Below are 26,678 nucleotides of genomic sequence, written 5' to 3' on the forward strand. Positions count from 1 at the left end.
GTCCAAAAACAGTCGAGCAAATATTAAAACAAGCACGACATGACTGGCGGACAAAATTATCCGTGCCTAAATATATTCTGGGGTCGTTAACGTTTCGTTCTCCAAATAGGCGAGACAAGTTACATGATTGAGTTTTGTCCCTTGGAAGCATGGAGACCATCAAGGAGGCGAGATGAACGCTGAGCTCTCATAGGTGCGCATAGACGATCGGTGGAGATGTGGTAGCCCCCGGTCTAGGAAGAGCCCGGCATTTGGCGCGGCTCCCCCACACAATCCATCTGCACGAATCGTCATTCTCATAGCCGCCCCTTGTTGCTGTGTCACGCGCTTTATTGTTAGACCAGAATGAGGCGCTTGCACATGCTTGTACTCCATGCTCGGCACGGTACTATGTTGTTTTCTGGGGTCAGGTACGAAGGTACAGTAGTAGGCGAGGGCTACCAAGCAGTCTCCAACCAGGGAAATGACTTACAAGTTGGGCTCCCAAGAGGGCAAAGACAGCTTGAGGTGGGACCAATACTGCCAAATATGACGAGTTATATGCGGCCTGGATGATGAAAATGGAAAAACCATCCGGGCAATACGCCTGCCGCGGCGGAGAATCTGCCACTTGAACATTTCCCCGCGATCCTCGTGAGCTCCGCTTTGAGAGATCTGTTTTGAAAATCTCGTATGGCAGCTGGCAGACGTCACTCAGACCGTGGGCGTCGCGGATATTCGGCTCATGACTCTGATCATCGGCTAATTATATGCCAAAAGCTTTCTCATCCGCCCGCTGACTATGAACCGTTCGTTGAATATAAACAACAGAATAATGCTCCTGACCGCCGCCCCTAGATAGATAGGGTTCGGCGCACGCACATCATTTCAAGATCCACGAACCATCGGTTCATCACATCGCGATTCGTGCCTGCCTCCTGCGATCGCCATCACACAGACGCAGATCATCATGAGGCATCACACGCGTTGTCTATTGGCTGTCCTGGCCTTTGTTGGTGAGGTCGCAGCCGGGCCCCAAGTTTCCCTGACTGCCCGCAGCGCTGTCTTTGCCAGGGCAGAGGCGGCACTAGCCTCCGTCTCAGTCACCAACATCCAAGACGTCCGCGGGAACCTTTATCTTCCCAGAAGCTGGGACGGTCATGCGGTCTCGTGGAACAGCAGTGACACCGATATCATCAGCCACGACGGCATAGTCAAGCGACAGGACACGGACAGATCGGTTACGCTCAAGGCCACCATCCAGCAGCGAGGCGTCTCCGTAGAGCGCGAATTCACCGCCAAGGTGCGCAAGGCCGTCGAAAAGAGGCAGGATTCCGACTATGAGGGCTATGCCTTTGCCTACTTCACCGGCAATACCATCGAAGGCGAGAAGATTTACTTTGCCGCCAGCGTGGGCAACGATGCCTTGCGTTGGAGAGAGCTGAACGCCGGCCAGCCCACGCTACAATCGACCATGGGCACCAAGGGTCTGCGTGATCCATTCATCATGCGGTCGCACGAGGGCGACAAGTTCTTCCTCATCGCCACCGACCTTTCTATCGGGTCTGGAACTTCATGGGGCGACTCTGTCAAGTTTGGCAGCCGTTTCCTCGAGATATGGGAGTCGACCGATCTCATCAGCTGGTCCGCCCAGCGCCACGTACAAGTCTCCCCTGCCGATGCCGGCAATACGTGGGCACCCGAGGCCTTCTATGACCCCTCAATTGGGGAGTATATTGTCTACTGGGCCTCTTCGCTGTACGAGGCCAACGACACCAACCGCACCGAGTCGACATACCACCGCATGTTGTACGCCACCACCCGTGACTTTGTCACCTTTAGCGAGACAAACATCTGGCAAGACGCCGGCATGTCACGCATCGACTCTACCGTGGTCAAGGACGGTGACATGTACTACCGCTTCACCAAGGACGAGGGAGCCGGTGGTACTGGCTGTGCCGACATCATCGAGGAGCGCTCCGACTCTCTCCGGGCAAACCTCACCGGGTGGACTCGGGTCGACGCCTGCATCGGAAAGAATGCAGGCACCTCGGCCGTCGAGGGTCCTACTTCCTTCAAGTCCAACTCTGCAGATGTCAACGGTCAAAAGTGGTACCTCTTTGTTGACGAGTATGGCGGCCGTGGTTACATCCCGCTTGAGACGGCCGACATTGCGGCGCCGGACTGGAAGGTATCGGCCAACTACAGCCTGCCTCGCAGCCCTCGTCACGGAACCGTCCTCCCTATCACCGCCGATGAGCTCAGCAAGTTGACCGGTACCACAAACACTAAGCGTGCCGTCAACGAAGATGGCGAGATCCTCAAGTACTACTTTTCCTTCCTCACCAGCGGCAACGTCCTCGCCGACATGTCGGGCAACGGCGCAGATGCCAAGGTTTTTGGTAATGCCACCATCCAGGACGGCGTTATGGTGTTTGACGGCAAGGACGACTTTGTTTCGCTTCCCTTTGACCTGATGAAGGATGTCGAGGATATGAGCATCGAGATGAGTGTTCGCATCGACACCGACCAGCCGACTCCCTACTTCCTCTTCGGCCTGGGCAACACCGGCTCCAACGGCGCAGGAAACGGCTACGTCTTTGCCACTGGCAGCCCGTCCCGAGCCGCAATCACCACTGGTGACTACACCGGCGAGCAGGCCGTCGTCCAACAGGGTGACCTCCCCAAGGGCCAGTGGGTGCAACTCGTTTACGTCCTCAACGGCACCACCAGCATCCTGTACGTGAACGGGACCGAGGTCGCCCGTAACAGCGCTACGACTGTTAAGCCTCTCAATATCGGCAACGGCATCACGTCCAGCAACTACATTGGCCGCTCCCTTTACACGTCCGACAAGTTCTTCAAGGGACAGATGAGCCGCTTCGTCCTTTACGGCCGCGCTCTTAACAGCTCCGAGGTGGCCAGCAAGACTGGCAATGTTTTTCAGGTCCGCGACGTCTCGCTCTCGGACGCCTCGCAGCAAAAAGCACCTGCTCTTGTTGACAGTGCTGCTCGGTCAGTTCTTTTCTACGCATACCCCAACGTCAGCCTAGCATCCATTGCCCCGACCTTCACCACCACAGACGGCGTCACCTCGTCCCCTGCTTCTGGTACAGTTGTTGACCTCAGCGGCGGCAAAACAGCCACGTACACGCTTACTAGTACGGCCGACGGCAGCACAGCCACTTGGACCGTCCGCGCCTCCAACGTCAGATCTCCCGTGCTCTCTGGCCTCTACGCCGACCCCAACATATTCATCCACAACACTACCTACTACATCTACGCCACCACCGACGGCTTCCCCGGCTGGAGCGGCAAGGACTTTTACGTCTGGTCGTCGCCGGACCTGGCAACGTGGACACGCAGCGAACAACCAATCCTGACCCTGGACGCCCCGGGCGGTAACGTGCCGTGGGCCGTCGGCAACGCCTGGGCGCCGGGCTTCATCGAGCGCGACGGCAAGTTCTATTTCTACCACAGTGGGCAGCACCGCACGCTCAACACCAAGACCATCGGCGCCGCCGTGGCCGACAGCCCCCTGGGTCCCTTTACGGCTCAGCAGGACGCCTTCATCAAGAACAACGAGGCCGTGACGTCGGGCCAGGCCATCGACCCGGCTGCGTTCCACGACCCGGTCAGCGGCAAGTACTACCTGTACTGGGGCAACGGGCGCCCTCTGTACGCCGAGCTGGCCGACGACATGGTGTCGCTCAAGGACGGGACGACCAAGGCGATCGACGGCCTGACCGACTTCCGCGAGGGCCTGTTCCTCGTGTACCGCAAGGGTCTGTACCACCTGACGTACAGCGTCGACGACACGGGATCGGAGAACTATCGGGTCGGATACGCGACGGCGACGTCGCCCGACGGGCCGTGGACGTACCGCGGCGTCGTGCTGTCGAAGCGAACGGAAATGGGGATCCTGGGGACTGGTCACAACAGCATGGTCAACATCCCAGGTACCGACGACTGGTTGATTGCTTACCACCGCTTCGCCATCCCCAGCGGCAATGGAAACAACAGGGAGACCACGCTGGACAAGGTTGAGTTTGACGCCGATACGGGGTTGATGAAGGTCATAACGCCGACGCTCGAGAGCGTGTCGCCACAGGTGATAAACAGTACCTGAGAGCAGGCTTGTTGTAATTAATTTCTTTTAGTACAATAATTTCCTAGTTGATCTTATGAAGATCTTGTTCTTCTTTTTTTTTACCTGTTTTCTGTGAAATAAGGAAGAGCAAAATGTTATGCAGATACAGAGAGTGAAGTCGAAAAAATGAAAAACAAAAACCATGTGTCATTTTGTGAAATAATCCAAATGAAAAATTCTTCCAAATTATCCCTTGATTCGTCCAAAACACGAGAGTATCATCCCACCCTCTTACAGTACTAGTACAGTATCATGTAATAATTCCAATGCAGCCATCCCAAACTCATGCGCCAGCGCAACACTCAATGCCAAGGTTTGCTATGCTCTTTTATTGCTAAGGAGTTGGTAATTTATTTTTCTCGGGTGATCGGATCATGGGTTCTAAATTCAAAAGGCCAAAAATAAGGAGCTTTGAATCCACCATCAAGAGGACCCATCTTTTGGCGACGTAAAATTGGATCCTGTGCGAAACAATTTCAAGCCTGAGCGCAATTGGAGAGTCTATGAGTGGACATACGCGATACGGTGGGCGAGGTTGACCGTTGCAAGGTGCATTGAGATGGGTGCTTGGGAAGAAGACATTCATCTACTGCTGAGCGTGTTATTCTTGTACGGGATTTTTTTTTTTTTTTCTATTTTTTTTTCTTAGGCCCAAGAAATTGAACCCTTACTTAACACGTGCTAAAGACAAGACGGAAAAGACCGATTTAGAAGCATTGGACAAGACGGATAAGATCTAAAACCAAGGACGATCCAAGCTACCCTTCCATTTTTACATGCAATCAACGTGGCATTTTTTCTTTGTGATTGCTTGGGAGCGGGAAGGGGTTTGTTGCGCGAATAATTGCGGCTGGGGGTTACAGCTACAGGTCACCACCAAGGTAAGATCTTCACCTTGGCCACAACGCGCCCCAATCGCTGCGCAGCGTAGTACCAGACGCTTCTTGACTCCAGAAAAAAAATAGGTTTGCGGGCCCTAACCCACACCGACGGCGTGGGCATGTTCGGTTTCTCCACACGCACGAATTACTATGGATTTATGGAGTGAGTACAGCTTTTGCACTCCCCTGTAACCGCCAACGTAGCGTCCCACACTGCGACGTCATCTCGGCGGGGTGCGCGAGACGGCAAACCTAGCCAAGAACCCAGAGTCTTGATTCTAAAAACTCTTTCCCCATTCGCTCTAATCCTCTCTTGGGGGAAAAGACCTGGATTTCCCTTGTATATCCGCAACGATCCCCTTTCCAAAAGGCTCGGTGTGAGTAAGTATCATCCTTTGAAGGTTTGAACATCGTGCGCCAACTCAGTCATTGCCAAAACAGGGGAATCTTGCGCACAATGACGATCGCCAGAATGAAGCATTGCATCCCACTGTAAAAAAAAGGAAGTTCTCCACTGAGCAGACTCAGAACTATGCTAATGATTGACGTAGGGTCATATATCTGTGACTTGGCCATGTCCTTTTTTTGACCACGGCCTTTTCTTTGACCACGTCCTTTCTTTGACCACGCGACCCATGGATAAGGTATCAGGTCTGTACCAAGCTTGGTACAGTACATCTTGTATGTAGTACTCCCACCAGCTTTGTAACGCTGTAAAATTGATTCAAAGGACTGCGGTGAACAACAGGGGTTGTTGATACAGAGTACCTAATATTGAAATACGCACTACCCTGCGTACCAAGAAACGTGGGGCATTTTTCTCTTTCAAACAAACAAGAAACTAGACAACTCCGGCCCGTCGCTTGCCTGACGGGGACCGGCGCCTAACGGCAAGGTGGACGACAAGTCAGTGCAGGTTCCTGGTGTCGATCTGCCACCAATTATAGCGGGGAAAAAAGAAGAACAGAAAAAAAAAAAACTGATTCGAGCAATGTTACTTACTATTGATATGCTGCTGCTATTTCTAACGGTTGTAATTTTATCAAAACCCCGAAACCCGCACGATTGCCGGCAGTGTCCCCCTCACCTCCCCCCTCTCCTATTTTCGATTGCTATCTCTCCCTCACACCTTGCCGCGATTAAACAAACCTTAATAGATAATAACCAAATCAGGTACCGACCGTGGTAGATAACGATAAACGGCACAGCGCGGCAGAAGAAGCCGGGCCAAGATTGGTATGGGAATTCGCCGTCCGGTGGGACCCACCCAACCGCTGATTTGCGTGGACCTTGGCGGGGCTATTTTTTTTTTTTTTCTCTCTTCTCTTCTCTTGTCGTTACTACCAATACACTAAATAGTACCGCTACTCCATACGGTCTACACAAGGCAGCAAAGTTCCCGGCAAAAACAGTGCGGTGAGTGCTCCATTGACACTGCGTCATTATCTACGTAGCACTCCGTACAAGTAGTACCCTCTTCCCAACTGACTTGGCTCCGTGGGGTGTAGGGATTCCCGGTCGTTTGGTGGCCCTCGTTTTTCATGCCAGAAACTTTCGGCTGCATGGATTACTCGTAGTAGCTACCACGTAGTAATAAAGCATGCCAGGACTCCTCCACGGGGCAATGCCCGCTTGATTGGGCTGTCGATATGACCGAGGTTTAAAATGTGGGTAGGATGCGATGCGATACTGTACTAGCGTACCTATCTTTGGCCAATGCCAATTAGACCCAAACCCATAACGACGGCACCCTGTCAACCCTTACCTGTACCTACTCATAGTCCCTACCAAGGAAACGCAGACCCAAGTACTGTTATGTAGTATTACCTGCTTGCTGTATGTACTATTATCTACTTACCCGGTCGGTAAACGCGACAATAGACTTCGGCGCGCTCCCACGCAGGCATTGCAATCATTCCAGGGACTGATCACACTCGAGTGGATATCCCATTCACCTTGGCATTGCCAACCTCTGGAGAGTCCCCTGTAACAACCCCTTCAGCTGTCCAAAGACGGGTCGGTCTCATCGCCTTCTATCCCGGTCATGTGCTCTTCTCTTTCAACACTACACCTCTCCGTCTTGCGGTAAATCCTATCTATTTATCTCAAATATCTCGGCTTTCTTTTTTCTTCTTTCCCTCTCTTTCTCCTCCTCTTTCCTCTCACCATCATTGGAACGATCTAGACTTTCATTATTCTCCTGCTTCGGCATAGCCCTTTTTGTGGTGCTACCTTTCCTTCCCGGCACCGGGCTTCACCACTTTATATATATCCTTCCCACCTCTCGAGGATCGGCATACCTCTTATGTGTCCGCAGACTGCCTTCACCTTCTCCGATATTCCGTTGTCTCAACGGAGTTCCCGCTCCAGCTCTCAGTACGGCGGCAGTACCACCGTCAGAACCTACAGCTAGGGCAACTATCTCCTGGCAGCAGTCGCCTTGAACGACCTTCCATACACCCCCGAGTAACAAACAACAAAACCTTTCCATCATGGCCGACGGTATCGAGGCCCACCGCACCAGCAGCTCCATCCAGGAGAAGAAGCAGACAGGGTCAGCATCCGGATCCATTAGCACCAACAGCGCTGGCAGCAATGCGCCCATCGCCCCGACCGAAAATGCCGATCAGCTTCAGCGCCGCTTGACGAACCGTCACCTCCAGCTCATCGCAATCGGAGGATCCATCGGTACGGGTCTCTTCGTGTCTATCGGAACCGGTCTGCAGCGTGGAGGCCCGGCCTCCCTCTTCCTCGCCTACACCATCTACTCCTGCATGCTCGGTCTTGTCAACAATGGCATGGCCGAGATGTGTGTCTACATGCCCGTAACTGGGTCCTTCATCCGTATGGCTGGCAAGTGGGTTGATGAATCTTTTGGCTTCATGGCCGGTTGGAACTTCTTCCTCTACGAAGCCTTTCTGATCCCCTTTGAGATTTCCGCTTTGAATCTTGTCATCACCTTCTGGCGCGATGACGTTCCAGCCGTCGCCGTGTGTTTGGTATGCATTGCCCTCTACGGAATGTTGAACGTCATTGCGGTGCGCTACTTTGGTGAAGCCGAGTTTTGGCTCTCCTCTGGCAAGCTGCTGCTCATCGTCATGGTCTTCTGCTTCACCTTTGTCACAATGGTCGGCGGCAACCCACAGAACGACGCCTACGGCTTCCGCAACTGGATGGTGGTCCCTGCCTTTAAAGAGTACATTGGCCAAGGAGATACGGGTAGGTTCCAGGGCTTCCTGGCCGCGCTCTACTCTGCTGGATTCACCGTCGTCGGACCCGAGTACATCTCCATGATTGCCGGCGAGGCGATGCGCCCCCGTCTCTACCTCAAGCAGGCCTTCAAGACCGTCTACTGGCGATTCGCCTTCTTCTTCATCGGCGGCGCCCTCGCCTGCTCCATCGTCCTCCGCTCCGACAACAAGGAACTCGAGAACGCCGGCAGCGGCACGGCCGACGGATCCCCTTACGTCATCGCGATGGAGGTCATGGGCATCCGCGTGCTGCCGCACATCATCAACGCGCTGCTTTGCACGTCCATCTTCAGCGCAGGCAACGCCTACACCTACTGCGCCATGCGGTCGCTGTATGGACTTGCGCTCGACGGCCAGGCTCCGGCCATCTTCAAGAAGTGCATGAGCAACGGCATCCCCATCTACGCCTTTGCCGTCGTCATGATCTTCCCGTTCCTTTCCCTGCTGCAGGTGTCCAACAACACCGCCCAGGTCGTGACTTGGCTTCAGTCACTCACCCAGGCCGCGCAGATCATGAACTACACCATCATGTGCATCACCTACATCTGCTTCCACCGCGCCTGCGTGGCGCAGGGTTTCGACCGCAAGACTCTGCCGTACTATGGCTACTTCCAGCCTTACTGCGCTTACATCGGCGCCGTGTTCATGACGCTGGTGGTTACGACCTTTGGCTACACCACCTTCCTGCCTGGGCACTGGGACACTCTGACCTTCTTCTCGTACTACACCATGATCTTTGTGGGCATCATCACCTACACGACGTGGAAGGTCTTCCGCAAGACAAAGTTCGTCAAGCCTCACGAGGCCGACCTCATCTGGGACAAGCCCATCATCGACAGCTACGAGGCCCAATTCACGACGGAGCCGACTCGGTTCCGAGACGACGTCCGCAATCTCATTGGAATGCTCAAGGGGAAGAAGGCGGCCGACTCGGAACGGCAGGAGACTGTGGAGCAGAGTCAAGGGGAGAAGTAATAAAGTGGACTCTTATCTCAACCCACCCTTGAGATGCTGCATGTGATAAGTGGAACAAGTGTTGGGTGTGGTATTACTCCATACAACCAACGTTCCTCAGCGTTGGATCACTTGAAGCCCCCGCCCACTGTGGCGTTAAGGGGGAGTCATTAGAGTGGGCTTTTGGTGGATAAAGACAGATACCAACAATTGAACAAGAGACAAAAAAAAAGTCGAGCGAGAAAATTTTGTTGCGGTGACGATCATGATCGACCAAAAAAGGGGCAACCTTGATTTTTGTTTTGTTTCACTTACGGTGCATTGGGTTAAAGGAACAGCGAGCGCTCTTTGGGACTTGTGGGCATACCATTGCATGTGTCTTTTTTTTTTCTTTGCATGTTTCTAGACATTGAAGGATAGTTGAGCGATTAAGATCGAAAAATCATTAAAATTTTTATTTCAGTACAGCGTGGCTTTTCATATTCCGGGTTCCCTTTATTCACCCGCTTGTGCCATCCAACTCCATGCAAACAAAACACTAAAAACAAGTGGTTGTTATCTACAGTACCGTACAGTACAATGCATTGTTACAATAAAAAAAGTCGCCTTGCGGTCCCCTTTTTTTTGTTTCTTTTCTCATCCGCCCTGTCATCTTTACCCCAGGACAATGTTCTTATCGACAGGCCAGGCGTCCATAAAGGCCGCAACATGTATCCTCCCAACGGCCACCCTCTCGGCGACTTGGCCTCCCTCTCCATTTCTCCACTGGATCATCATGACATTGAATAGACCCCACGGCGTGCTTGGATCATAAAGCCGCGTGTCGAATTGAGCCATTTCGTCAATGATTGGTCCTCCCATCCCATCTTCTCTGGACCCCTCTCCACCGTCGCCCATGGTCGGCCGTAGACGGTGGTGATGCCTGCCCCCGCCAACCAGGTAGTAGTCCATCGAATAGACCTTGCTAAGCTCGCCTAGCGGCGTCGCGTGGAGCAGCTCCTGTCCGATGCGCGGGTCTGATCTCGCACTGGCCCTGGAGATGACGACGAACTCGTGCGTTACCTTTTCCGCAGCCTGCCCGTAGCAGCTGTTGCGGTTCGACGGCAGCGGTTTGTCGGCTGGCCAGTAGATGTACCCAGATGCAAAGCCGCGCTTGTTGAGTACCCGCACCATGTGAACCGTTTGATCCACCCCCGCCGCCGCACCAGCACCGCCTCCCCCTTGGCCGATGGTATCCCTTTTTCGAACGCGCACTTTGCGCTCCAGCGCGAACTTGGCAGATAGAGTGTGGAAACGGAGCAGGCCTTGCGTGTCTCCCTCGCGCAGAAGGCGGTGAACCCGGCCGTTCTCTGGCGCCTCCAGCACGGGGTGTAGCCACCTCCCGCCCCGAGCCGCGTCGTCCACGGTACCGTCGTGACCATCGACGTGCGTCCAGCCGTCGTCTTCATGCTCACACCAGCGCGCCGGCAGACCCTGCGTCATCTGGACGTGGTTGGCGTGCGGGAGGCCGTTCAGGCGGTAGTCGTCGCCCGTGAACCACTCATCGTGCGGGTCCCCGATGTTCACCGCCAGGTTTTGCCACAGGAGCGGCGATCCGGGCTCCTCGGACATGGGCATGGTCCGCTCCACCAGCCACGGATACGACGCCTGGCCCGTCCAACCGAGCCAGCTCCAGCTCGGGAAGAGGGGCTTGTTGGTGGAGGGGTCGGTTCTTCGCGTGGTGGGCCCAATCGGAGACCACATGAGCGCCGCCGCGAGTTCCGTGTCGGGAAGTCCGAACAGAAACTGCCCCTTGAACGCTGGCTCGAGGTGGTTGAGCAGCCCTGCCACCGCGCGCTCTGCGTTTCGCACGTCGTGTAGTTCCCGCCGTGTGTACTCGGATACTATACGGGCGTAAGCATCCATGTTGCTGGCCTGCTTGCTGACGATGGCCGTGTCTGTATCGTCGATCTTCGGTTCCAGTGCGAGCCGATCAAGGAGGTGGATGCTGGGGGTAAGATCAGCGCTGTTGTCACAACACGACCGCCCTGCCTCGTCCTCCACGATCTGACCATGGCTGCAGCACCACGTCACACACTCGTCCGTCACCAGGAGCCTCCGTCTAGACAGAACCTGCTCCTGTAACGTCCAAGCCCGACTACCCCACTGACTCTGCTCAGCCCCATAGTCCTCGCATCTCGCGCCGCGAAACACACTGCCGAGCATGTTCCCACCGACCATCTCGACGACCTGCCGCGTGTGCAGCCTCGACCCAGGCTCCACCCCGGGGATACCATGCGATGCGTCGGCACCGCAGCAGGCGCAGATGGTGAGCACGCTGTCCTGGAAGATGCGGCCTGTCTCGCGCACGTTTTCGACCTCGCGGCCGTCGTCGTCGTGCATGACACACAGCGCGTCGACCCACAGGTACCGCTCGCCAATCTCGCGCACCAGCTTGACGGCGTCCTGGACGGTCCGGGGAACCTGGTCCCAGCAGTTGAGGAGGCCCTTTGGGTGGCGCAGCGACGCCTCGTTGACGCGGTGCAGGAGCAGCGGCATCTCTGCTTGCTCGTCGGGCACGTAGCTCAGCGCCACGTAGCTGTCGTAGTCGCTCAGGTTCACCACGCACATCTGCAGCACGTCGACCGCCCGGACCGTCGTCTGCGCGTCGCGCTTGGGGAGGATGGTCGAGTTGACCCCGTTGTTCGGCCCGTCGCAGTCCTCGCAGTCTCGGAGCCTGTCGCGGATCCAGTCAAAGTCCATCTCTCCGGGTGCGCGCAAAAAGCGCCCGTACTTGACACCGGCTGGTTGGTTGGTATTATTATTATCATTGTTGTTGTTGTTGTTGTTGTTTTTTTTATTGTTTGTTCCGCCGTCACCCCCGTCCGATCCTGAAGATGTCTCCATGGGTCGGATCGCCATGGTCCTCCTTGGCCAGGTTCCTTGCTTGATGTCTTTGCTCGAAAAGAAGTATAGCTCCGGGCTGCGACCAGGTGCTCGTAAACAACAGGGAGCTAGATAATATGTTTCCTCGAGCAGACTGACTACAGCCGATGCATGATCCATTGGTGGTTCATCTTCATCCGTATCATCATACTGCGACTGCGTCCTTCCGAGTCCATGCATTGCGTCGTTGGCAATCACCCGGGCAGCAAGCTGGCATAATCCGCAATGTTTCCGCGTCATCAGGCTGAAGAGCGTCCCCATGACTATAAAATCCCTTGGCGGCGGAACAGTGTGCGCAACGGCTTGCCGAAACAGCGAATCCATGTCCACGCGCTTGCAGTTGGCGCATAGCATCGTCAGCTGCGTCTGGCCTTCTTCCACCTTTGGACTACCTCCAGTGCTGCTATTTCTACTGTCCACATCCTTAATGTACCATGCCGGGACCTTGTTGTCGGGAACAGCCTCGTATCTTCGGTTTAGGTTCATCTCAACCGCCTCGAGTCGGGTGCCGGTGCTTGATAGTGAAGTCTGCGCCGTCAGCGACGACAAACTGCCGACCATGCCGCCACTACTTGGAGACGTCGAATCTGGCGTGTGGATCCACGACCCGTAGCTCCCGGTACGGCTGTGGTGTCTGGATCGAGGCGCCGAGGTAGAAGGTATTGGGAAGCTGCCCTGGGTTGGCGTCAGGCCCGGCGCCGGCAAGCTCAGGCTCTCAAACATGCTGAATGGTCTGGCGCCCTCGGTCGGCTCAAGGATCAAACTTCGAGACTGCCTCGACTCCTTCTTATCTTCAGTTGCCGAGCTCTTGTTGGGATAAAAGGACCACTGAGCGCGGAAGAGATTCCACGTCGGGACTTGGGCCACCGACTTGCTGCCACGGGATTTGGGTCGCGCTTCCGCCTCTGGTTTCTCAGGCTCTGGAAGCTCTTTTTCTGGACGAGCCGGCAGGTTCAGCCCTGGCGTAGAAGGGGCGGTTGTGGGTTTACTCGTTGCTGTTACCTGTTTGGCGTTTTCACTAGTGACAATGACCGACGAAGGCCTGGCTGGAAGCTTGATTTGCAACCCATTACTTAGCCTGGCGACCTTTTTCCTCCTAGCAGCCAGCGGGACCTCCTTGCTGCGGCCGGCCGAGAGGTTGTTGAGGTTCGGGCAAGTATTGCTCCGGCTGATGCCTCCTGCCGGCGCGCCATCGTTGCTCAGAGTATTGATCGATACTCTGCGGTCACTGGCGAGGAACTCGGTGACGGCGAGGTGGCGCTGGGCTAGAAGTTGGGCGTTGGCCTGCTCCGGCGACGGGTCGACGAACTTGACCGAGTTGCCCGATGCCGATTTGTCTCTGCCTCCAGGCAACCAAAAGACGCGAAGTAGTCGTTGACTCGCCAGAGACTTGCTTCGTTTCGAATTGGGCTTTTTTGTCATTTTCGTGATTTCCGTTTTCAGCAGCTCAAAATATCTCCAACTTCTCCAGATCGTCCCGGGTTCCAGAAATGGAAAGGAAACCAAGGCTACCAAGGAAGTGTCGGGGAAATACCTGGACAATAAAAAAAACAAAAAGAGCTCTAAACCCTAGGGTCGATCCAAAAGCACAATGGCATGACAGGATCTTCAGGGCAATTTTGAAAAGCACGGCAAGAAAAGTAAGCTTTCAAGTTAGGGGGTGCAAGCAAAACAAAGCAATGCGTTGGTAGTACTGGTCTAACCTTGGCTATACAAAATGTGAGCAACGATAGACCAGAAGCAACAAACCAAAGCGCATTCATAAACCCATACCCATGGAAAAAAAAACAGCAAGGAAATATCAAAGTCAAGCGACAACCTTAAAGCCGAGAAAGTTTGTGGACGGCGGCCTTCATTTTGTTCTAAATCGCCGGGGCGATCGTTTTTTTTTTGGTCTCTGATACGCTCGAGCAGTGAGGAGATGAATTACCCTTCAGGTAAGACATGCATGCAGAGCTTCGGCCTCTTAAACACAAAACGCAAGCGTCCTTTTTTTTTTCTCCTCTGGGGTGGGAAGCTGCATTTCCTGCATTGCCTCTTTCGTCATTAATGATTACGTTCGTTTGGCACCCTTACCGGTTTTTGTGTCCCTTGCTGCTTGCTGCACAGGCCCCCCTGAAATGTCAAGCACACCAACCAACCAAACCAACGAACTACTGGTGACGAAAAATCATCCGACTCTACCCTCTGATGCAAGTATCGCCGCGCAGAGGCACATCTCATATTAGCGCCCAAGCCCGTCGGTGTTAGGGCTGCACGCTAACAGAGCACTAACGGCGCGCTAGTACTACCCATACGACGATCCTGTGGTTTCGCTTTAGAGTACTCGGTACCTTGGAGCTTCCAAGACGAATTGGCCAACAATTTCTTGTTATCTGCTTTATTGATAGATAGATACGGAGCAGATGGACCTTAATGCACTTGTGCTAACATCCCTAGCCTGACGAACATGCCTAACTGAATTATAGACAGGGACTGCTGCTATGGAAATCCTAGTGATTCTAGTGCTTCTTGTGGTCTAGCAACTCTGAAACCCTGTCAAGATTGAAAATTATCCTCAATCGATTAGCAAAAAAGAACAACTTCCAAAGGTCACTTGACATAATTTTCCCAACCCAAAGAATTAAGAAGAATATTTTACCCCAACCGGTTTGTTTGGCCCCCCAAATCCGGTAGTCGAGAAGCAAAGTGAGAAAAAAGACCAAACTCGAGTGTGCCACCGGCAACCTGGGAACACTTCCCCGTGTTCCTGTCGTCTAATGTCAAGATTGCATCGGTTCAAAGATAAGATGCACGGTGATCCAAACGACCGAGCTGTGTCTTGTATTAACTCCTTCTAGGTGCGGAATTTAAGATTTGTTCCAGTAGGTTCTGGGGAGGGCACAAGGGGGAGAGTCGGTAATTAGGTAGCGTCAAAGACTCCTGAACGGCGGGTGGTTTTTCAACACACGGACGGGCTTTTTGTGTGTTGCAGAAAGCGAATGTTCGGAAAAATACGGGGGGTCCTGTGGCCTGGCGCTTGTCGTCGAATTGCGGCTGATTGATTTACGACATTGATGATGGAGCATTGTCAATCGGCGATCCCAATGCACGGCTTGAGCGATTGTGTTCGAAACAGCGACACCAAGCTTAGGTATGACCTTTTTTTTTTGTATGGCGTCCATTTGTACTGTAAAATGGTCCGCGAAAATATGTGCAGAAAGAATCCAAATAGATACATGGTCAATCATACCCAAATTGACAGCCCGTCAACCTCCAGCAGTCTGTCAATTAGGTACCCTAGGCATCCCAGCTAGTTCCAACACGCCCTCGCACTAACCCTCCTCATCACACCACCTCTATCTCCTCTCAATCACCAGACCTTATCAACTCACCAACACCACCCACCACCCACCTCTTCACATCACTCCCATGTTTTTTTTTTAACGTTGGAGTGTCAACAATCCCGGGCGATAAGGCAGTAGGCCATAGTCGCCGCCAGAGTTGGGTGCGCGGCCCTGGTACAACAGCTGCAGGTTGCACGGGTCGATGGTCATGGTCTGATCGGGGTTGCTGCGGACGAGATCGCCGTGGCTGATGTCGTTGGTCCAGGTGGCGCCGCTGTTGGCCTTGCCCGCAAATGGGTTCGACTCGGTCGCAGCTTGGGGTGTCCAGCTGCCACCGAGGCTGGAGGCGGTGAAAGACCGGAAGTATCGGCCGTTGGATCCGACGGCCTCGACGATCATCAGATACTTGGCGTTGCCGGTACCGCCCTGGACGGTGTAGACCTGCACGGCCTCGAACAGGTTGTTGGTCGTGTCGGACAGCACGGTCGTGTAGTTGGACCCAAAGCTACCGGGGAAGTTGCCGATGGGCATGCTGGCCCGGTAAATCTTGCCGTTGTCACCGGCAAAGAACAGGTACATGTTGGTGCCGTCGCCGATGACGGTCTGGTCGATGGCGCCGGTGCTGGACCCGGTGATTTGGCCGGTGAAGAGCGTCTGGGCGGCCGACCATCCGTTGGCGTTGGTCGGGTCGCTGGACGTCTTGTACGAAAAGGTGGTCGGGCCCCACTGGTAAGCCAACACCCAGATGTTCTTGGGGCGGTGGAAGAAGATCGTCGGCGCCACGGTGCCCTGGGTCATGGCCGTTTGCGCCACGGAACCCATCTGGTTGAAGTTGTCAAAAAGACCAAAGGCGAATGAGCCCCATTTCGTCCCCGAGTCGTGGTTCGTGGCGTAAACCAGATGGCGGCCATTGTAGTTGGTGTAGGTGAAGTCCTTCAACGAAACCCACCCGTTCTTGGGTTGAGCTAGCGCCCCTGACGAAGTCCAGCGGTAGGTAGACGGGAGGGCACACTGCGCCGAAACGGCAGCGGCCGAGGCCAGGAAGGCAATGCTGGTCTCGAAGTAGCGCATTATGAACTGTCTATGGGGGATGGTAGGCAAAAGAGTGTCTCGTTGGAATGAAGCTGGTCTACAAGGTTCGTGACATGATCATCTGGAGTGGCCGAAGCCTGGGATTTATACAGCAGTGACGGAGCGGTCAGGAACATGAGTCAAGAGATAAAATTGGAAACAGGTTCTGAAGCGACATTAGGTGAGTTTGACTTGACCTACCCTCCTGTCGTCATGTCACTGACAACCACGCCGCGTAACGATTCAGGAAATTCACCCTGTTCTGACGTTTGCCTGACTAGTCTGCTTCTAGTCTAGAGCTAGAGCTAGTCATTCCGTCCACTCGCGATGCTCCAAAAAGAAAAAAAAGGGTCCCTTGTACCAACCCAACCTTCGTGTGATTTGGCCGGACGTCAAATTCTCCAGAGTGCGGGGAATCAGCCCCAAAAAAGGCCGGCATGGAAGGGCTTTCTCCGCAACCCGCCAGGCCTGCAAACGCTGCTTTACTTTAATCGAATGGGGCCTTTGTTTCAAATAATATTGTTTTTTTGGCCACTTCATATTGTTGTACCAGTAATATTTGGATCCTTTTGGGGGCCTTTATCAAGCAATCAATTCCACTTTTGGATTGGCAGCAGGGAACAAGTCTAGAGCGGTCATCTCTAAGCTACTTAGGTCGTACCGTTGTCTAATCCGGAGACCGGCTACCCCCTGATTTTTCGGCCAAGACCTTCCGTTCTTCCCGACAAGCTTGAATTTCAAGACATCACCGCCAAATCGCCGGGATGCGATATTTACAAGAAGCGCACCAGTAACCGGCGTCGTCTGCTTTGAGCTGGAACGAAATTCTTGAACCGTAGCGAACTTCTTGAACCGTAGCGAACTTCTTGAACCGTAATGAACTTCTTGAACCATAACGAAATTCTCACGTTTTATTAAGCGAATAATGGAATTTCCTGCTGAATTACTACCGTGGGTACATTTAGAGACCCCCTTGAACGCGACGAGAGGCTTGATAATCGCACAAATCGGCTAGCCAAGAAAAGAGGGTACCGTTGGTAGCGATCGTTGCTCGGCGGAACCAATCAATATCATGTTTCATGATATTTATATTTAATTAGCGTCAGTACTTGCAACCAAATCCGCGTATAATTTTGTGGTTTTATAATACCGTATAATTTTATCAAGACTTGCTTTCACGATGCCATCCCCATCTCACGTGAACAAAATCCACTTTCGTTTGCTCCAGATCTCATGGCTGCCGGGCCTTGCCGTGACGCCATACCTCGAAGCATCCCAGCGTTCCAACCTGATGCGGCATGCAATGGCCGACTGGGCGACCAACCAGAACACATCACCTTTGCTTGGCCGCATATGCCGTCCTGTAAGCGAATGAAGACGACATGAAAAATTCCCCCAGGATTTAATTTGTGTCACTTCGGTTATGTACGAGCGGCACAACTGCCGGAATTGGGAAGCAGTCTGAATGGGGGAAAAATAATCTCCTTAAAAGACTGCTCGTGCCTTGCAATTGGGTGGACATGATTCCTCTTTCGTAAGCACCAGTTTCTTTTTGTCGCTCCAATCATCCATCGTCGTATTAGCCGGCAAACCACAAGACAACTCAATGCATCTCGTGTTGTTTGCAACCAAGTCATGCGGACTGTTGGCATTTTTGCCGATTGTCCTGGGGAATGCATGTCCACGAACCATTGTTAGAGATGTCGTCGTGATAGGGGGTGGAGCATCCGGCGCATACGCGGCAGTGCGTCTGCGTGACGACCTCAACGAGACGGTGGTTCTGGTGGAGAAGGAAGAAATCTTGGTATGACGGCCTGCTTCTTAAAACTTCTTGCGCCAATAGGCTTCACTTGCTCAAAACTCTAAATGCTGATCCATGTCCAGGGTGGCCATGTCGACTCGTACACCGACCCTGAAACTGCCCAGAGCTACAACTACGGGGTGCAGACCTTTGTCGAAACCCCCAACGCCCGTGCCTTTTTCGCCCGCCACGGCATCGACGTCGCCCCTCCGACCCGGCTGACCAACATCACTACCCAGTATGTTGACTTTACCACCGGCCAGGAGGTCCCCTTTGTACCGCCTTCGGCCAACGCGAGCAATGCCGCCATGAAGAAGTACAAGGAGGTGGCCGAGAAGTACGAGCACTTGATGGTGCCGGGCTTCTTCAACTGGCCCTCGCCCCAAGACATCCCCGAGGATCTGCTGATGCCTTTCCGTGACTTTGTGGACAAGTACCAGATCCTAGACGCTGTCCCGACCATCTGGCGGGTCACAGGAGTTGGAAGTGGCGACATATCTGACCTGTTGACAATGCACGTCATGCAGGCGTTTGGCGCACCCATGGCCCGCGCTCTCCTCTTGGAGCAAGAACAGTTGGTCGTGGCTTCGGGGCGCAACCAGGATCTTTACGACGCTGTTGCTAGGAACCTTGGGGATGATGTGTTGTTGTCGACTACTGTCATCACTGGGCAGCGAACCAATAATGGAGTTGTTCTGCTGACCGAGAACCACAAGACCGGCGAGTTGACCAAGATCAAAGCCAAAAAGTTGCTTGTCGCCATGGCCCCGACTGAGCAAAACCTCAAAAGTCTGGACTTGGACGATAAAGAGCGCGATCCGATCAGCAAGCTAACCCGCAACGCAAACTGGGCTGGCATCCTGGAAAGCTCACGGCTTCCCGTCAATGGGACTCTCTACAACGTTCCGGCTTCTGGCGCATCGGGCGACTACCTAGACCTGCCCAAATCGCCATTCACCGCCCGCTTCGACTATTTCGGACAGGACAAGTACTTTCGCATCATGGTCATCACGGACGCGGCCATGACAAGCGAGGAGACCCAAGCTCTTGTGCAGAAAGAGTTTGATAACATGGTAGAAAAAGGCGTAGTTAACGGACCGGAAGAGCTGAAATATGTTGCCTGGTCTCACCACGATGCTCTGAGCTGGGGCATGTCTCGGGAGGACATTTTGGACGGCTACTACCAGAAGCTCTACTCAATCCAGGGTCATAGGTCGACGTACTGGACGGGGGCTGCTTTGACCACACCATTCCAGACGCACTTGTGGGAGTTTGACGAGCAACTGCTCCCAATGATTGTCGGGTAGCTCAGCAAGGGGCTGTGATCAAATAGCCGAAAACAATTCCCTGGGTGAAGTCAGAAAAAGGTAGCAAGACGAAAGTGTTTTGTATACATTAGAAATGTGGCAAAATGTCAGTCCACTCAACTGTGGCATAGGCTGACGCTGGCATCTCCCGAATTCCGATAAAAGCCTCTACAACGATGAAAACTCTCGCACAAACTAAGCTCAACCCACAAATAAAGACAATTATGCCCAGACCTATACTTTGAACCAAAGACCTTTTTCCATCCATCCAGTTTTCCCAGAACTCATTTAGTCTGGGTATTCTAGACACTGCAAAATTGAGCACCACCCATAGACCACCACAGAAAGCAATGTAAGAGGATGAACCACGCCAGATCCACTTCTCGGCCTTGGTTGGGAAATGATCGTTCCAGGCTGCGATGTGAATGCCTCCATAGATAAAGTTTGCCAGCCATAGGACCATGCCGACCACAAGGCCATCAACATCGCGGAGGAGGTCGCCAGATGGCCAGTTTCCCACATGTTCCACCACGAGCTGCTCTGGCCTGAGATGCACACACTTCACCTGACACACATGGTGACATAGAAGCAATCGTTCGTATTGGGTGAGCTGGGGATAACTGTCGACAGCTACCGCTAGGTTCGACCATCTTCGTTTGCTTGCAACACTTGGTTTCGTGCGTTCGTCAACTACCCGTGGCCGCCGCTCAAAAAACGCTGTTCCTGTATCCTTTTGACGCTGGGCTTGTAACATAGGTAGGCAGCCTTGGGGAACTTGTTGGAAAACCGTGGTACCGGGAATTGTCGATGGAGAACCAATTTTTTCTCGAGATGGTGCACTGCCTTCTCTTGCGATTTGAGAGTCGACAGTAGTGCGTATGCACATTGTTTCTAGTTCGGGGGTCTTGGAGTATAGACTGAGGTGCGCGAAGAGAGTTTTGACCCACGTCTGTGACTTGACCTTGCTGGAATTCAAGTACCACTCATCTCACTGCTGCTGTACATGAACGTTGCAAGTGGGATGAGTTCCTTGTCCCGCAAGATGATGGGCTGCTGGGGTAGCAGCGGCTTATGCCACCATAACATGTACATGGACAATGCACAAAGCCTGCCGTGGGCATCAACAGTTAGATTTGATTCAGTTCTAATTTGCATAGTTAGCATCACTACTTACACATGCGAAGTGTAACCGGCAGGCCTGCAGCCAGTCTTCCAACTGTTTGGATCAACATTCAGGTTGCCTGGAGCAGCACCATTGCCTTGGCAAGACTGTTTGCCTTGCTCTTGTCATCAATCTCCTCCCGCGAGACATCGGGTAGTTGTCTGCACTGCGCCAAGAGCGCCACCCCGCGAGCCGTGAGTGTAAGCCTAGGAGCAGTCATGGACTCGCCGTCTTGCGCTGCGTCGCGCACCAAGTCAAGCTCGTCAAACTCAAAGGCAAAGCCGCCGGTGCAAGCAAAAAAGCTGTGCGACATGATCCAATTCTCAGAAAGACTTGCTTTTCCATCTGCCGTCTCGGTGATCAATTTTTGCAAAAGTCTGGCAGAGGACCATTGTCTCCAGGCCACAAAGACCACCAGCTCGGGTGTGTATATGCCGGCGATGATCCACTGCGCATTGTGAAGAATGCTTTTAGACGTGCTTTGGGTTCGTGGCGGAACGTTGAGGTGCAATGCTGACCAGACGCATACTATGAGGGTAAGAATACACGAGACCAGAAGTGATGGAGTTCCTCGTCCTTTCGGATCAGGGACATATCCAACCAAATCCGAATCCGAATCCGTCTGTACTGCCCAAGCCAGGACAGGAGCTGTTAGTGGAATGAGAGCCGATGCTCGCATAACGTCTCTGAAAATACAGCAAAGTTGAGATTTAGTGAATTAATGTTAGAAAGCGACTTTCCGGCTGTCTAACCACGCAACAACTTGACAGAAAGCAGCACGGGAATCTTGTCCACTACTTCCCGCCATTTCAGTGGGCGGCGCCTTCAATAAAACCCTCAGGATTTCAAACCCAGAGAGTTGACGTTTCATGGCCGCAGCAATGGCCTATACCTGGGCGTTAAAGTGCAGGAGAGTAAAACAGCCCTACGCGCTGAGACAATAGTAAACCTGCATTTGCCAAAAGAAAAGAGTCCTGTCCGGGGATTAGAAAAGCGGAAAACATTAACCACGGTGGAGAACATGCTGGTTGTTCATTGGAATAGCCAAGCAGCTTAGGGCTGGCGTCCAGCGGTTCCCGCAACAAGCGAGACGATGTTGCAAGCGCTTAGGATTGCATCCATTTCTGGTACTGACTGCAGTTACCTCGGCTTCCAGGTCGTTGTCCCTTGGTGCCGTTGCGCATTGGCTGCTTGCAAGCTTATCTGGTGAATAAAGTGGATCTACGGTGGCATTCACAAAAAACATCTTAAGCGCTGCCATTCTTGATGGTGAATCGCTTTTCGTTCCAACAAACCTCAGGCGCCAAGACAGTTTACCCGTCCCGTTGGCAGTCGTTGGTACTTTGTTTTATATTTGTCCTGTTTCTTCACCACAATGGGCAAGCATGCTCAGGGACCTGCCAAGAGAGGCCTGCTTTCTTGGGCCGAGATCGGTGAGTAGATGAACGACACATGTGGATCATCTGCACGCGCCCCTCCTACTGACACAACACTCTTGCTTTCGCAGCCCCTTGGCAAAGAGACAACGAATTCATTCTCACGGGGTATCGGTACGTTGCCAATGCCGAAAGCATCTATCTGTTCAATGCTGCTAAGGTTTATTATTAACCCCCTTTCGACCTTCTCAACAGCCGAGCGTCCTTCTCCTTCATTACATCCGCAAGGAGCATCCTTGAGATACACAATGAAACAGGTTTGGACTCCTATCAAGCATCGGATTTTGCATCATGTCAACTAACCGCAAATAAAGCAAACATCTGGTCGCATCTTCTCGGGGCCGCCCTTTTTGCCGCACTTTGTGCTCGCTTCTTTGCCAATGCCGAACTCACATTACACACCAAGGTCCAAGACGCTGTTGCAGTTGGTGTTTACTTCATGGCCGTCATAGTCTGCTTCCTCCTGTCCACCTCCTTCCACACCTTTTCGGATCACAGTCCCGAGATGCACAAGTTCGGCAACGAGCTCGACCACCTCGGCATCGTCTTTGTCATGTGGGGAACCGGAGTATCAGGCGCACACTTTGCCTTCTACTGCGACGCATCCATCCGCAACATCTACCTTGCGCTGCTTACTGGCACCGCCATCGGCTGCGGCATCCTCACCCTGCGTCCCAAGTTTCGCCAACCAGGTTACCGTACCATGCGTTTCCTCATGTACGCCTGTCTGGGCACCAGTCTGTTCCTACCTCTCGTGCACGGGGTGAGCATACTGGGCTGGGAGAAACTGGACGCCGCCATGGGCCTCGAGTCGTTCTTGGGACTGGCGACTATCAATTTCTCGGGATCGGCAGTTTACGCAATGAGGATACCGGAACGCTGGTTTCCCGGGACGTTTGACTTGATAGGGCAGAGCCATAATTGGATGCACGTATTGGTTTTAACGGGGGCTTTGGTTAGGTTGGACGGATTGATCAAGGTACAGATGGCGTGGCAGGTCGTCGGCATGGAGTCAAACCTAGGGGAAGTTTGTAGCGGACTGATGTCTATCTAGATTTTAGATCCTTTGCATGCAGTTCAATCGTCAAGCGTTGCACGTGAAACAATGGTTGGCGGTAGAGCAAATTTCCATTTACAAGATTAATCAGAGAACTGCCACACTTCTGTGCATCTTTGGTTATGGCGGCCTGGCAGCCCCCTTCAACGCAAGATCCAGCTTGTCCGAGGACGGTGTCACGAAAGGTACAGTGGCAATGATGCCGATAACGGCCAAGTCACTTGGTCTCGCGTCTGCCCTGATTCTTCTTGAAGTCCTCCTGGCCATCGTCAAGCTCCTTTGGCCGCCCCTCCCGCGTTTGCATACATTCGGGCGCAGGCCATACCTCCTACTCTCTGGCTCCAGTCCTCTGACTAGCACCGCAACGTAACGCATAGGTCAACAAAGATAGAATTTACCGGCGGGGCGAGTCGACTGCAAATGGACTTGAATAAATACTGGCTGCATTTGCGTATGCGTTACTTATCAATAGTTGACAGGGGGTAGGTCCCTATAAAAGGGTTTATGTCTGTTGTACAGATCTAAAGCCTAATTTTGTAACCTTTACCACTTCGGTCAACAAAATAGGAAGCAATCGATGCCCATCACTTGGTTGGTCCGTTGGTCCGTTGGCCAGTTATTGGGGTTATGGACACCATGTTTTAACCAACAACATTAGCTAATAACTTTGAATAAGATTACGATATCCAATTTCACCTCAGAAAGAGGAATATTAGTATTTTCACGGCTTTGGGTATTTGCAAGGCGGCCTTCGAAGTCGTCATCAGGATTAGTGCAACGGCAAATTAGAATAATACCACCAGTACGCTAGAGAAGATCGACAAACTCTGTGGCGAAAGCCTGAACTTTGAAATCCCCAAAGTTGATATCCGGCTCCTCGGATTTACCTGAAGTGTCGTAACGGAAATCGTAACAAGTCACACCATTAGCCCCCAAAGTCCATCAAGGAGCCTTGACAGTGCTACTGTCGCTGTTCAGATCCCAAAGCGTACAGGTGGTGCCATATTCAACGAGTGGCTCGTTGGTAGCCATATCAAACGGCGATGGACTATAGTAAGCCGAAATTCTTTTCATCCCGTAGAGACAAATAAATCCTTGAGGCTGATTTAATCCAATAGTGGGAGCTAAATGAGGGTCGATTGTTCTTTTGACCAAGTAATGTCTCCTAAACTTACAAGGTGGTGCTGTCGCTCGGCAGGTAGCCAAGGTTCTCAGTTGTGTCTATTTCTAGTCAGCGCGACTAATTTGGAAATTGGACTTGAAAATAACCGGCAAAATGTCCATTGTCCCACTACAGCGGCTCCAAGCCATGCTCTGGGATAACCTGTTTCAGCCCCTGCTCGTGGTCGGCCCCCAAATGGGTATGGGACTCTTGCAAAATAATGCAGCCCACAGCCTGCGACCCACGAGGAGGTACCACACAAAGCCTTACATCAATACGGCTGCGGGGCTTGTGCAGCTTGCGCTCCGCTGACCCCGGGTTTGGATTTACCTGCCCATCCCGACGATAAAGAACCGGAGATCGTCGTCGACCGTTTACAATTGAACATTTTCACTGTGGTAGGGAGAGCAAATCTTATAGTGTTGCATATCTTGCTTGACATGTACGTTTTCATCATAGCTTACCAACATAACCGCGTTTTTGCCTTTATTTTCTCACTCTCTATCCGTTTCCTTTTGCCCAAACTCCCTACCTTGTTTTGCAATATTCGTTGCTACAGCTTACACCATTCGGAAAATCTTTACCACAATAATAACGGACCTCGACCTTTGAGTTTGTATCAGCCGTGGCTGTTGTGGTGCCGCCGCTTTTTCGTAGAATTAGGGTCCACTCCCGCGTCCAAGCTGTTTGGTATCAGTCATGCTATTGGGAATGGAAATCGTCTTGATTTTGCAAAGACTTTCGGGTTCGCCGTTCTCTTTAATCAAAAGCTGGTTAGGGGCCTTTCGCCATACTTCACACTTTATATATGCAGAATACGAGACAAGCACTGCCAACGGACGGTTTATATTGCCTGCTCGAGCCATGTGTATCTGCCTTCTTTGCGCATTTGAACAGCGTACTGTTACTCGTGCCAGTTTACCGCGCTAACCCGCATTTCTCTTTGTTTTGCCGCTGAACTTTGCTACTTGCACAAGGCCAAAATTTCGATTTGGGTGTTTAGCCGACCGCACGGATTGAACCAAAGCAATTCATGATGAAGATGGATTTGTGGATTTCTTTAATTCGATTGCGTTTATTTAACAGGTGATCCTTATTGCCGTTGTTGATCAGAATGGAGTCAGAAACACTCGCGAGCAAAGATTACTGCTCGCCACTGCCGCCATCCAAGCCATGTTTAGACTCTTGTTGCCGGGATAAAGTACTCTCTATGTAAAAGCGTCAAAGGCGAGTAAGGCTTTGGTGGTGGTGCTTAAACCCCCCCTGGATCTCTCCTTCGCCCGGCTACTTGAGGTACTACCTTGTATCCTTTGTTGAGCCTTCTTCCTGCTGTTGCCATTAATATTCTGTGGTGGATATTGGAACCAATTGATTGTTACCACCTCGGCTTCAACCTCGGCTTTGGTTCGATATGGGCGAAGAGTGCCATCCGGATTTGTACCCGGGTAGCTCCACTGAGGAGACGAATAGTGAGTAGTAACCAGCATGTTTGCCTGCGGATCAGTTGTAAAAGACTCAGGGGCGTCATAATATTTTTCACCATCCACGATTTGATGAGGCGAAGTATACTGAGGTGGAGCTGCTAGGACAGCGGACGACAAGAGTAAAGTGAGAGTTAAACGGGTAAAGGGGCTGAAAATGTTGTGGTACTGCATTATAACAAACTTATTTGCACATATAGGTTAGGAGTAAACTGGTAAATTTAGAAAATAAAAACCCAGCAGTACTACAATAATTGGTGGTTTAACTTACGGATCCTATCCTTTTAAATTAAGTATTGGGCATAATCAAGTGCTGCTTAAGGATTTAAATTGCTCTAAATTGACAGGTTAAAATTAACACCAGTATAATTACCCGGTACAAAAATATCACCTCCTAAACCAGATATTCAAATGCCAGCGTGGATGGTGGCTCAACATATAAAGCGACAGGGCTTTGTAGCAGAGGTTATCGCTGACAGGTAACCAAAGCCGGATCGGAACGAACCGAGGGTTATCCCCGTTCAGCAAGCAGACATAAACCTCGTAGAGAAGTTCCAGTTAAATTGGGCATCGCCATAGCAATAGTGAAATTTGATTCGAGGGTAAAATGTTACTTGAAGCAACAGGCACTTTATTGGTAAGGTTCACTTTGAGCGTATGACACGCCGGGTTACCCAGCCCAGCTATTTTACTCCTCATTAATAACCCGAAGGGCTTGAATGGTGCAAACAAAGA

The 26,678-nt window shown here is 52.4% G+C and overlaps 7 protein-coding genes across 7 annotated transcripts; 4 read left to right on the forward strand and 3 right to left on the reverse strand.

Annotated features, from left to right (window-relative positions):
* Positions 1–949: 949 nt before the first annotated feature.
* PgNI_02537 (uncharacterized protein) lies at positions 950–4,108 on the forward strand (the record flags this gene model as incomplete). The annotated part of the gene is made up of 1 exon (XM_031122602.1): positions 950–4,108. One exon carries the CDS (start codon positions 950–952, stop codon positions 4,106–4,108), a length of 3,159 nt encoding a protein of 1,052 aa, XP_030985957.1.
* A 3,394-nt stretch (positions 4,109–7,502) lies between these two features.
* PgNI_02538 (uncharacterized protein) lies at positions 7,503–9,236 on the forward strand (the record flags this gene model as incomplete). Its single annotated transcript, XM_031122603.1, has 1 exon — positions 7,503–9,236. The coding sequence occupies one exon, from the start codon at positions 7,503–7,505 to the stop codon at positions 9,234–9,236; it is 1,734 nt and encodes a 577-aa protein (XP_030985964.1).
* Positions 9,237–9,869: 633 nt separating this feature from the next.
* Positions 9,870–13,562, reverse strand: PgNI_02539 (uncharacterized protein; the record flags this gene model as incomplete). The annotated part of the gene is made up of 1 exon (XM_031122604.1): positions 9,870–13,562. The coding sequence occupies one exon, from the start codon at positions 13,560–13,562 to the stop codon at positions 9,870–9,872; it is 3,693 nt and encodes a 1,230-aa protein (XP_030985963.1).
* A 2,000-nt stretch (positions 13,563–15,562) lies between these two features.
* On the reverse strand, positions 15,563–16,537 carry PgNI_02540 (uncharacterized protein; the record flags this gene model as incomplete). The annotated part of the gene is made up of 1 exon (XM_031122605.1): positions 15,563–16,537. The coding sequence occupies one exon, from the start codon at positions 16,535–16,537 to the stop codon at positions 15,563–15,565; it is 975 nt and encodes a 324-aa protein (XP_030987122.1).
* A 1,606-nt stretch (positions 16,538–18,143) lies between these two features.
* PgNI_02541 (uncharacterized protein) lies at positions 18,144–19,645 on the forward strand (the record flags this gene model as incomplete). Its single annotated transcript, XM_031122606.1, has 2 exons — positions 18,144–18,341; positions 18,422–19,645. The coding sequence occupies 2 exons, from the start codon at positions 18,144–18,146 to the stop codon at positions 19,643–19,645; spliced, it is 1,422 nt and encodes a 473-aa protein (XP_030987123.1).
* Positions 19,646–20,877: 1,232 nt separating this feature from the next.
* Positions 20,878–21,486, reverse strand: PgNI_02543 (uncharacterized protein; the record flags this gene model as incomplete). The annotated part of the gene is made up of 1 exon (XM_031122607.1): positions 20,878–21,486. One exon carries the CDS (start codon positions 21,484–21,486, stop codon positions 20,878–20,880), a length of 609 nt encoding a protein of 202 aa, XP_030987124.1.
* A 696-nt stretch (positions 21,487–22,182) lies between these two features.
* PgNI_02544 (uncharacterized protein) lies at positions 22,183–23,670 on the forward strand (the record flags this gene model as incomplete). Its single annotated transcript, XM_031122608.1, has 5 exons — positions 22,183–22,240; positions 22,315–22,357; positions 22,439–22,500; positions 22,558–23,270; positions 23,392–23,670. 5 exons carry the CDS (start codon positions 22,183–22,185, stop codon positions 23,668–23,670), a joined length of 1,155 nt encoding a protein of 384 aa, XP_030987118.1.
* Positions 23,671–26,678: the final 3,008 nt, after the last annotated feature.

The sequence above is a fragment of the Pyricularia grisea genome (assembly GCF_004355905.1).
Source record: "Pyricularia grisea strain NI907 chromosome Unknown Pyricularia_grisea_NI907_Scaffold_1, whole genome shotgun sequence".
Lineage (NCBI taxonomy): Eukaryota > Fungi > Ascomycota > Sordariomycetes > Magnaporthales > Pyriculariaceae > Pyricularia > Pyricularia grisea.